The 12,645-nt window shown below is 41.4% G+C and overlaps 1 protein-coding gene across 3 annotated transcripts in view; it reads right to left on the bottom strand.

Annotated features, from left to right (window-relative positions):
• The window catches only part of LOC311107441 (protocadherin-11 X-linked-like), a gene marked incomplete at both ends in the record, with an annotated part of 246,941 nt that overhangs the window by 112,611 nt on the left and 121,685 nt on the right, over nucleotides 1-12,645 (bottom strand). For 2 of the 3 annotated variants that reach the window (XM_084149932.1, XM_084149933.1), the window contains one exon: nucleotides 5,258-5,293. The exons of the other annotated variant lie outside the window; for it this stretch is intronic. In XM_084149932.1, coding sequence (XP_084006058.1) covers nucleotides 5,258-5,293 — 36 coding nt within the window. The remainder of the gene's footprint in view (nucleotides 1-5,257; nucleotides 5,294-12,645) is intronic. 3 annotated transcript variants of the gene reach the window in all.

Here is a 12,645-nt window from a genome sequence, read left to right as displayed (position 1 = left end):
GAGACTTCCTTAGTATTTGATTTTGTGCACCAGCTGTTGTTTACAAATATACACAGTCCGCCACCCCTTGTCTTACCGGAGTCAGCCGTTCTATCCTGTCGATGTGGCGTATATCCCGTCAGCTGTATGTTGTCGTTGTTCAGCCACGACTTGGTGAAACATAAGATATTACAGTTTTTAATGTCCCGTTGGTAGGATAACCATAATCGTAGGTCATCTAATTTATTTTCAAATGATTGAACATTGGCTAATAGGATTGATGGAAGAGGCAGTTTACTCGCTCGCCGTCGGATCCTTACAAGGCACCTCGACCTACGTCCACGATATCGCTGTCTCTTTCTCCTGCGAATGACAGGGATTTGGGCCTTGTCGGGGGTCTGTAGGATATCCTTCGCGTCCGACTCATTGAAAAAAAAAAATTCGTCCAATACGAGGTGAGTAATCGCTCTCCTGATATCCAGAAGCTCTTTTTGGTTATAAGAGACAATGGCAGAAACATTATGTACAGAATAAATTACAAATAACGCGAAAAAACACACCTACTAGTACAATTGGTTAGAGGGCTGTAAAACGGCAGCCATCTTCTCCGGCGAACGGGGTACCTTCAGGCGTTTTGAAATTGCTCCCAAGGCTTTGACTAGGCCATTCCAAGACATTTAAAGGTTTCCCCTTAAACCACTTGAGCGTTGCTTTAGCAGTATGCTTAGGGTCATTGTCCTGCTGGAAGGTGAACCTCCGTCCCATTCTCAAATCTCTGGAAGACTGAAACAGGTTTCCCTCGAGAATTTCCCTGTATTTTGCGCCATCCCCATCATTCCTTCATTTCTGACCAGTTTTCCCAGTCCCTGCCGATGAAAAACATCCCCACAGCATGATGCTGCCACCACCATGATGGTGTTCTCGGGGTGATGAGAGGTGTTGGGTTTGCGCCAGACATAGCGTTTTCCTTGATGGCCAGAAAGCTCAATTTTAGTCTCATCTGACAAGAGTTCCATAGGGGCTTCATAGCAAAGGGGGTGAAAGAAATATCCTGTGGAGGACCACAGGGATACATTTTAGGGCCTCTCTTATATACGTTCATGATATGCCAGATACAATAAAGTGCAAACTCCTGCGTTATGCTGATGCCATACTGGTATCAGGAAGGATACAGTTTACATAGAGGAGACCCTGAGTAAGGAATTGCATTTTGTTATGGGTTGGTTGACTGACAACAAATTGTCGCTACATTTGGGAAAAACGTAATCGATTTTGTTTGTAGCCAAATGAAGATTGCTTAGGGCTGACAAGATAAAGGTCAACTGTGCAGACAAGGAGATTGAATCTAAAACAAGTGTAACTTATCTTGGTGTGGCCCTACAGTGAGGGAAAAAAGTATTTGATCCCCTGCTGATTTTGTACGTTTGCCCACTGACAAAGAAATGATCAGTCTATAATTTTAATGGTAGGTTTATCTGAACGGTGAGAGACAGAATAACAACAACAAAAATCCAGAAAAATGCATGTCAAAAATGTTATAAATTGATTTGCATTTTAATGAGGGAAAATAAGTATTTGACCCCCTGTCAATCAGAAAGATTTCTGGCTCCCAGGTGTCTTTTATACAGGTAACGAGCTGAGATTAGGAGCACACTCTTAAAGGGAGTGCTCCTAATCTCAGTTTGTTACCTGTATAAAAGACACTTGTCCACAGAAGCAATCAATCAGTCAGATTCCAAACTCTCCACCATGGCCAAGACCAAAGAGCTCTCCAAGGATGTCAGGGACAAGATTGTAGACCTACACAAGGCTGGAATGGGCTACAAGACCATCGCCAAGCAGCTTGGTGAGAAGGTGACAATAGTTGGTGCGATTATTTGCAAATGGAAGAAACACAAAAGAACTGTCAATCTCCCTCGGCCTGGGGCTCCATGCAAGATCTCACCTCGTGGAGTTGCAATGATCATGAGAACGGTGAGGAATCAGCCCAGAACTACATGGGAGGATCTTGTCAATGATCTCAAGGCAGCTGGGACCATAGTCACCAAGAAAACAATTGGTAACACATTACACCGTGAAGGACTGAAATCCTGCAGCACCCGCAAGGTCCCCCTGCTCAAGAAATGTCTTTGTCAGTGGGCAAACATAAAAATCAGCAGGGGATCAAATACTTTTTTCCCTCACTGTAAGCATGCACCACTTTTCCGTTATTTATTTTTTTGAATTTCTTGAAACAAGTTATTTTTTTCATTTCACTTCACCAATTTGGACTATTTTGTGTATGTCCATTACATGAAATCCAAATAAAAATCCATTTAAATTACAGGTTGTAATGCAACAAAATAGGAAAAACGCCAAGGGGGATGAATACTTTTGCAAGGCACTGTAGCTATATATATATATATATATATATATATATATATATATATATATATATATATATATATATATGCCTTTAGACATTTTTCATACCCCTTGACTTATTCCACACTTTTGTTGCTCTACAGCTTGAATTCAAAATGTATTAAATATATGTTTTTATCACACATCTACACACAATACCCCATAATGACAAGGTGAAAACATGTTTTTAAGAAATATTTGCACATTTAGTGAAAATGAAATACAGAAATATTGAATTTACATAATACTAGGATTTAGCCTTTGCTAAATAGTTCTAATAGTTCTATTCTGTTTCATTTTATTCTAAAAAAACTCCCTAGTCCTTGTCGATGACAAGCATACCCATAACATGATGCAACCACCACCATGCTTGAAAATATTAAGAGTGGTACTCAGTGATGTGTTGGATTTGTCCCAAACATAACACTTTGTATTCAGGACATAAAGTTAGTTTCTTTGCCACATTTTTTTACAGTATTACTTTAGTGCCTTGTTGCAAACAGAATGCATCTTTTGGAATATTTTTGTTCCGTAAAAGCTTCCTTCTTTTCACTCTGTCATTTAGGTTAGTATTGTGGCGTAACTACAATGTTGTTGATCCATCTTCAGTTTTCTCCTATCTGTATCACAGTCATGAAACTCTGTAACTGTTTTAAAGTCACCATTGGCTTAATGGTGAAATCCCTGAGCGGTTTCCTTCCTCCCAGGCAACTGAGTTTGAAGGATGCCTGCATCTTTGTAGTGACTGGGTGTATCGATACACAATCCAAAGTTTAATTCATATTGAAAGGGAATTCAATGTCTGCTTTTTTCTTCTTCTTTTTTTTTAACCAATCTACCAATATGTGTTCTTCTTTGCAAGGCATTGGAAAACCTCCCTGGTCTTTATGGTTGAATCTGTGTTAGAAATTCACTGCTCGGCTGAGGGGCCTTACAGATAATTGTATGTGTACAGAGATGAGGTCGTCATTCAACAATCACGTTTAACACTATTATGGCACACAAGAGTCCATGCAACTTATTATGTGACAAATGTTAAGCACATTTGTACTCCTGAATTTATTTAGCTTCCCATAACAAAGGGGTTGAATACTTATTGACTCAAGACATTTCAGCTTTTTATTTTTAATTAATTTGTAACAATTTCTAAAAACATAATTCCACCTTGTTGACATTATACGGTATTGTGTGTAGGCCAGTGACACAAAATCGAAATAGAATCCATTTTAAATTTAGGCTGTGACACGGTAATATGTGGAAAACGTCAAGGGGTGTGGATACTTTCTGACAGCACTATATATGTAGTGGAACTATGTCTTGAACTACTGCTACTGCAGTTCCACAGCAAGTGGGATCTGAAACACGGCAAATTAAACCAGAACACTATTCACCAACAACCATCTCTCCACAGTCCAGATCATAGTGTGAGCCTGCTCAGTTGTAAAAACAAGTATATTTTGCACTCTGCAACCCTGCAATGTACAGGTGAGATGAAGCCTGACTAAACCGTTGTCCTTGTTAAATGTTGTGTAATGCGTCACTTTATATGACTCACATGAATATGAATTTTCCTTGTCAGGACAGTAATTACATCATCATTAAACGTTCTGGCCGTGAGAACTATGTAATGGAGGGTCAGTGAACCAGTCAAGAGATGAGTAACCTTGCCTGAGCACTGGAGACTTGGATTAGCTCCCCAAGCTAAAGGCAAGACTTTAGTTCAAAGGGTTAACACAGTATTGTGATGGGTCTTGCAGGAGGTCGGGGTTCAACCCTGTCGGTCACAGAGAGACAAGCTCAAGGCTTTACACGCAGAACAGAATTAAGTGAACTGAACTTCGAGGCCTGGGTTAAGTGTTGCAATATACAGTGAGGGGAAAAAAGTCATGATCAGTCTATAATTTGAATGGTAGGTTTATTTGAACAGTGAGAGACAGAATAATATTCTGTCTCTCACTGTTCAAATAAACCTACCATTAAAATTATAGACTGATCATGTCTTTGTCAGTGGGCAAACGTACAAAATCAGCAGGGGATCAAATACTTTTTTCCCCTCACTGTACAATATGTGAGAAAAATAGATTTATTGTAAGAAGACGAAAGTGAAAAATAGATCAAATGTAACAGAAGACATGAAGGTCATGTGTCGCAATATAATTCCATTTGCTCTCATGTGGTCTGGCCTCTGTAAGAGCGAAAAAAAGAGTGCTGTGTCTTTTGTTGCCATAGGGCCAAGTCAGGTGGAGCAGTGCCATCAAACGTAGAGCAACTGAGAGTATTTGAAAGGAACGTTGTTTCCGCATCGCTGAGCCTTACAGAAAACTTGAAATTAGAAAACTATAACATAAGCAATCCGAAACAGAGAACGGAACACATTTCTTCAATTTCAAGAACTGAATTGGATGTGTTCCTCACCTTCAGGCCTTTGACGTGGTACAAAGCAGCCCATGAAGGAAAACAACATTCTTGTGAAGAAGAGTGTCCTTTCATGACAATTCAATAATTACCCATGCATGCAAGACTGACAGGTAGCGACGGGCCCAAATCAGAAAGTTAATTGACATAGAACATAGCATGGAACTCCATCGTGTACAGATGGAATGGATCCACTCCCTGAGTCTTAGAATGAATATAAATGACTAAAAGATTAATAAAGTAAATGCCTCCTGTAGCTCAGTTGGTAGAGCATGGCGCTTGGTAGAGCATGGTGCTTGCAACGCCAGTGTTGTGGGTTTGATTCCCACGGGGGGGGGGGGGGGGCAGTATGAAAAATGTATGCACTCACTAACTGTAAGTTGCTCTGGATAAGAGCGTCTGCTAAATGACAAAAATGTAAAAATGGTTAAGAAATGGCATGCAGTACTGTTAGACTTACGCTTGCAGAGGTTATCTTGCTGAGATGACAGGCCTCCTGTAATAACACATGGTGAAATAAAGTTATTGCATGCTGTCCATGATTGCACGCATGCTGAATTCAACCACAGTATTGATTTTAGCTGTAATTAAGAGTCAAGCCTTAAAGATGGTTAATATGGATTGCCATCCCCAGGGACACAATTGATGTGAAATGTTATTTTTTTTGTCTGGTTGTTGTTGGAAAACGCTCCGATAAATGTTTGTGATATGAGCATGGTCAAAGTTCATCTATAAGCTCGAAGATGGCTTTCTGTTTCAGATAGAATTGAGACTTCAGATGTATATTGATTTCTTAGGGAGAGAATGAAGATTGTGAGTTAAATTGTCATACTGCTCAAGTTAGAAAATACACCCTCGTAAGAAATGTAATGCGTGTTCAATGAAGAACCTGACATCACCACGACACATAAGCCAATAATAACTGACACTCTGATAAAGATGTGTTGGCATGTCACCGGTGAAAGAGCACTGAATATCAAATGAAGCATAAAAAATGAACTATAAACAGTGTCAAGCTTCTAAATTGGGAACAAAAGAGACCCAAAAGGCTGCTGAATAGATCCTCCTCTCCCAGGGGACCAGATAATAGCTCAGAGTGAGACAACAGTATTTAATTTTTTATCACCAATTTTGTTTTCTTTGTACTATGTATAATAATCTGACTACATGACTTGATTTGCAAAGAATAAAGGGAGATCTGAGGGTGAAGGGAAACATTGACGAGGAAGACAAGCTGAGAGGGTTACTGACTGATGTCTGAGGATGAAGGGAAACATTGATAAGGAAGACAAGCTGAGAGGGTTACTGACTGATGTCTGAGGATGAACAAGAAGTACAGTATCAACACATCAAGAAACCACCCCACTAAGGTGAATGATGAACAGGAACTAGGAAGTGAGTGTATTTATACAGGAAGTACAGTATATGTCAAACAAATTAAGAGACCACACTTCACTGAAGGACAGTGGAGCTGTGAGCGTGTACAGTCAGCTCTGGGTTTTATATGTGTCGTGAATGTGATACAACAGCAACAGAAGCCAGTGCATGCTACAGTACAAACACAATATCCCTGACATAGAAAACATGTGTCTTGTCAGGTCACAAGTAAGTGGTGCAATGTAGCAACAATCGCAAGCTAACAGGCAAGCGCCGTCTATTACGGTTTAAAATGATACTGGTGAAAACGTCATGCCAAGCTGTGCATTTCCAATAGCCCTATGCAAACCAATTAGCAGGAGAACGAAGATAATGCTTTGGTCAAGTTCAACTGTGCTATCATCTCCTAGCAGTGAAAAATAGAGCAACCCTGTTAACATTCATAAATGCGACTGAGCCTGCTGTTTCGGTAGCCAGAGGATCCATATGTGTGTGCAGCCCAGTAATGGAAAATATCAATACGCCATCGGAGCACTGCTGGCATCCCAAATGACACCCTATTCCTTGAATATAGTGCACTACGTTTGACCGGGACCCCTTAAGGCAGTGCACTATATCGGGAATAGGGTGCCATTTGTGACTCTGACACTATTTTCTGAGGTTAGCAGTGGAGGAGAGGATGCATTGGAGGATGGGTATAGATAGTGAAATCCTTTAGGGTAAAGAGGCGAATGGGGTAGAAGTGAAAATGTATTTTTAAAGATTATCGCCCTTAAATTATTAAGTTATTAATGAGGGGGAACACTGCCATGTGACAATCCTTCCTCGGGCATTGTAAGAAAAGAGTAATCAACCCAAATTAATTAGCAAATAACTGGTCAAACCGTGAAAGGAACTTGTGGTGGTATTTTGTCAGAAGAGATGTGTTGGTTTGTAGAACGAAGTTTTGATGGATTCTGAACTGCCTGGTTATAGAACATCTAAAGATGGGCTGATTAGCTCATTATGTCTAACATTAGGTAGCCATCTCAGTACAGCTGGATCACCTCAGAGAATTAGTGGGCTGTAGTTGGTCCACTTAGCTAGCTTTAATATTAGCTTGCCTTTGAGACCGAAACCAGAATTATTTTATTATTTTTTATTATTTAATGCATCAAACGTGAAGACGAAGTTAGGAGCTGACATTCTGTACTTGTCAACGTTGTTTGAAGACGTGTTATATTTACACTGTTAAACTGACGTAGCTGTCAAACAGTTACGGTACACTCCTTTGGTTACTATGTGTTATTCAACATTTCACAACTTAAATAGCTTTGTGTTACAGACCTCACCAACCAATTAAATGTGTGATAACGCAACACAGTTGAACAGAGAAAGTTATTCAAAAGGTGACCTAAAGTACCCTTAGTTTCTTGCCTATATATCACAGTTTACAGGAGAGAATAATGGTGTGATCCATCTCTGTAGTGTCGGGTCACTGACCCTCTCCTCTCCAGCTATATGCCTCTCCAGACCAGTGGTTTCCAAGCACCCACAGCCATGCCTGGCACAGAGATGGAGATAAGTGCATGTGATGGCTCCCCATATCAAAGCGGTAGAAAAGTGTCTTAGCGAGCAGAGGCAGTAGGGCTTTAACCGCGGCTTTGATCATTCTCAGCTTTCGGATAATTAAAATATTGGATAAATAATTGATTAAAACACCAGAGGTCATTGTGCTGCTCTGTATCTAGATATCTAGATCCCAATTTATTCCAACCTTGAGACTCTTTTTTTCTTTAGCTTTATATCAATAAGTATGTGGGTACAACTCTGAGAGGTACATGGATGAATTGTGCATCTCCGTTCAGCTTTTGAGAAATAATACATAAAACATTATGATTGACATCACTTACCGTCTGTAGATCTGCTATGAACAATGATAACCACTTTTGCTGCTGCTGAAATCGTTCAATGTCACATATACGGTCTGCAGTGTATTCGGAAAGTATTCAGACCCCTTCCCATTTTCCTCATTTTGTTACATTACAGCCTTATTCTAAAATTGCTTAAATAAAAAATGTATCATCAATCTACACACAATACCCCATAATGACAATGCGAAAACTGGTTTTTATAAATTTTTGCTAATGTATTAAAAATAAGCATTCAGACCCTTTGCTATGAGACTCGAAATTTAGCTCATGTGCATCCTGTTTCCATTGATTATCCTTGAGATTTTTCTACAACTTCACTGGAGACCACCTGTGGTAAGTTCAATTGATTGGATATGATTTGGAAAGGCACACACCTGTCTATGTAAGGTCCCACAGTTGACAGTGTATGTCAGAGCAAAATCCAAGCCATGAGGTCGAAGGAATTGTCCGTAGAGCTAAGAGACAGGATTGTGTCGAGGCACAGATCTGGGGAAGGGTACCAATAACTGTCTGCAGCATTGAAGGTCCCCAAGAACACAGTAGCCTCCATCATTCTTAAATGGAAGAAGTTTGGAACCACCGAGGCTCTTAATAGAGCTGGCCGCCCGGCCAAAACTGAGCAATTGGGGGAGAAAGGCCTTGGACAGGAAGGTGACCGAGAACCCGATGGTCACTCTGACAGAGCTCCAGAGTTCCTCTGTGGCGATGGGAGAACCTTCCTGAAGGACAACCATCTCTGCAACACTCCACCATCAGGGCTTTATGGTAGAGTGGCCAGACAGAAACCACTCTTCAGTAAAAGGCACATGCCAGACCGCTTGGAGTTTGCCAAAAGGCACCTAAAGGACTCTCAGACCATGAGAAACAAGATTATCTGGTTTGATGAAACCAAGATTGAATGTCAAGTGTCACGTCTGGAGGAAACCTGGCACCATTCCTACGGTGAAGCATGGTGGTGGCGGCATCATGCTGTGGGGATGTTTTTCAGTGGCACGGACTGGGAGACTAGTCAGTATCGAGGGAAAGATGAACAGAACAAAGTACAGAGATATTTTGATGAAAACCTGCTCAAGACCTCAGACTGGGGCGAAGGTTCACCTTCCAAAAGGACAACGACCCTAAGCACACAGCCAAGACAACGCAGGAGTGGCTTCGGGACAAGTCTCTGAATGTCCTTGAGTGGCCCAGCCAGAGCCCGGACTTGAAACCGATCTAACATCTCTGAAGAGACCTGAAAATAGCTGTGCAGCGACGCTCCACATCCAACCTGACAGAGCTTGAGAGGATCTGCAGAGAGGAATGGGAGAAACTCCCCAAATACAGGTGTGCCAAGCTTGTAGCGTCATACCCAATAAGTATTTTTTACTTCAGTTTATTTTAGTAAATACTTTCTTAACACTTATTTTTCTTAAAACTGCATTGTTGGTTAAGGGCTTGGAAGTAAGCATTTCACTGTAAGGTCTACTTGTTGTATTCAACGCATGTCACAAATACACTTTGATTTGATTTGATTTGACACAAGGCTGTAATCGCTGCCAAAGTTGCTTCAACAAAGTACTGAGTAAAGGGTATGAATACTTATGTAAATGTGATATTTCTGTTTTTTATTTAGTGTACATTTGCCACAATTGACAAAAACCTGTTTTTGCTTTGTCATTATGGAGTATTGTGTGTAGATTGATGAGGGGAAAAAACAATTTAATCCATTTTAGAATAAGGCTGTAAAGTAACAAAATGTGGAAAAAGTCAAGGGGTCTGAATACTTTCTGAATGCACTGTATACAGACATGCTTATAACCCTCTTTCTTGCTTGATGATATGGTTTTAACCCTCTTTCTCCCTTGATGACATGGTTTTAACCCTCTTTCTTCCTTGATGATATGGTTTTAACCCTCTTTCTTCCTTGATGATATGGTTTTAACCCTCTTTCTCCCTTGATGACATGGTTTTAACCCTCTTTCTCCCTTGATGACATGGTTTTAACCCTCTTTCTTCCTTGATGATATGTGGGTATTTTCATGGAGGAGAAGATGCACTCTAATAATCATGTACTTCCTATGGGAGATCTCCTCCTTCTGGGTCGGAACGAGCTGTTTCTGTTTTGCAGTAATGTGTCGCAGTAATGACACTGCTAAATGTACCCCATTAAGCAATCATTCAACTGAATGTGGTGCTTAAACCATGGGCACATTCATATTCGACCCAGATTCCAGATTCCATGTTAATCTCCAGTGTGAGAGCATGGCTGAAGGAAACCATCATGATTTTTATAACCAGTAGGCCAATGGCACATAGTGTGACACGATTGCTAGATTTCATGTCATTTTATATTTACCCGGCAACCCAAGGTGGGCACAACAAGTGTTCTGTTTACATGTTACCTAGTAACAATTTCAGTTGAACGACTTGAACGTTATGTTATGGTGAAGCTGCATTGTTGTGTGGATCACTGTGGCTTTTTAGCGTCAATATTCCAACTGCAAATGACTTTGCTATTTTTACTATTGTGATGAGGTGGTGATGAAGGAGTCAGGCGCAGGAGGGTAAATCACAGAATAACAGGCTTTAATCCGCAAAATACAAAGTTACGCAGAAATGCGTCAAACACACTCCAGGGCACAAAACAGGCGCACTGGAAAATACAAGGCACACGGGAAAATACTCCCGTCGATACACAATACACGAGCACCGCCGAGCTTCACTAACCTCCACAAACAAACAATCACCCACACAGACAAGGAAGCAGAGGGAACACTTACACCATGACTAATGAGGGAATGAGGACCAGGTGTGTGCGATTGAAGACAAGACAAATGGAGTGATGATAAACTGGGATCGGCAGTAGCTAGTAAGCCGGTGACGCCGAACGCCGAAACCTGCCTCGAACAAAGAGGGGAGGCAGCCTCGGCGGAAGTCGTGACAGCATCCCCCACCGTGGCTTTCTAGCGTCAATATTCCAACTGCAAATGACTTTGCTATTCTTACTGCGTTAATAGAAACCCCACATGGCCACGTTATTATTTGTAGCAGCGGTTCAGACACTTACGTTCACCACACACTACCTTCTCAGACTGTTAGCTAACGTTTCCTTGTTGAACGCACCTCCAGTTTAATTTTCCTTCCAGTCTGCATGTGTTTCTTTACGTGACGTCCCATCTATCTACCTGTATACCTGAAAATGGGAAATTGCAAACACCATAACTTTGTTTTTACATCGACGGGGGTGGGGGTGGGGGGGTTCTCCCACGGGCCCCTGGGGACTGCTTCTATTATGTATCCTTCAGCTGGTCAACTTTCCCAAGTATCCGTGCAGTACAGGACAATGCCAAAGAGGATCACAAGCCTGGCAGGGCTGAAGGATTGACTGTTTGAAGGGTTCACTGTCTACTGTCTGTCTAGGCAGTGAGTGAAGATCTGAATCAGTACGTTTTCCACTGAAAATAGAGTAGATTGGGAGAATGATATGAAATGTAGTGTATGATGCTACACATTAAAGCTTCAGTCAAGTCTTAAAACCTTGACTCCGGGGGCCCTTGTTCTCCTAATGGTTTAACACTAATGAGATCTGGGTGCTCTCTCCCTCCCTCGGGTCACTACAGTCTTCTGCCGTCAGTCTGCTCACTTCACAGTTTATATCACTGTGTACATAACTTTAAAGACATGTAAGACAGAAACAGAGAGAGAGAGAGAGAGAGAGAGAGCAGAGAGAGAGAGAGAGAGGAGAGAGAGAGAGAGAGAGAGAGAGAGAGAGAGAGAGAGAGAGAGAGAGAGAGAGAGAGAGAGAGAGAGAGAGAGAGAGAGGAGAGAGAGGAGAGAGAGAGAGAAAGAGAGAGTGAGTGAGAGAGAGACAGAGAGAGAGAGAGAGAGAGAGAGAGAGAGAGAGAGAGAGAGAGAGAGAGAGAGAGAGAGAGACGAGAGAGAGAGCAGAGAGAGAGCGCATCTTGGCTGAGCTGCCAAAGCAACCCCACTCTTTCGTTCATATTACTTCAGTCATGACCGGAGGATCTCAGTAGTGAGTGGTGAGAACAGTTGTAGTCAGCTGCGGTTCAATGTGTGAATTCTGTGAAACGACGTGGGGCCGTGGACTTGTGCTACCGAGAGACAGGTTTGGGGTTGTCTGTGTTTATTAACGCAGGATAGGAGACGGCTCTCTCACAGCTCAGTCTGCGCCGTCAGTGTCAGCATCACATACTGTGTGTACAGGCCTTCTCCCATCTCCTCCTTACATTTCAAGGCATACGAACCATGGTGTTTCTCTCAAACATGGTTCAAGGGTACATTCCTTACTATAACTTACATTTCTTACAAACTTGAGATTGTAGGCGATCAGTCTGTTTCAAATTTGAAACAATACATCTCCTAAAATGAAAATAAAATATGGCTAACATACATTTCACCATTTTACCGTTCACTTCTTTATTTGGGTTTTATTCTTCAAAGCTTAGCGACCTATAGCTGGTTATTCACATTCAATAAAGGGTTAGGAGGTGTGAATTATGCAGTGTGAACTATACCACATTGTGTAAAGTGGTTGTAGTTTCCCTTAATACAATTACAC

Source organism: Coregonus lavaretus (genome assembly GCF_964263955.1).
Source record: "Coregonus lavaretus genome assembly, chromosome: 32".
Taxonomy (NCBI): Eukaryota; Metazoa; Chordata; class Actinopteri; order Salmoniformes; family Salmonidae; genus Coregonus; species Coregonus lavaretus.
This window is presented reverse-complemented; position numbering and strand designations above follow the sequence as displayed.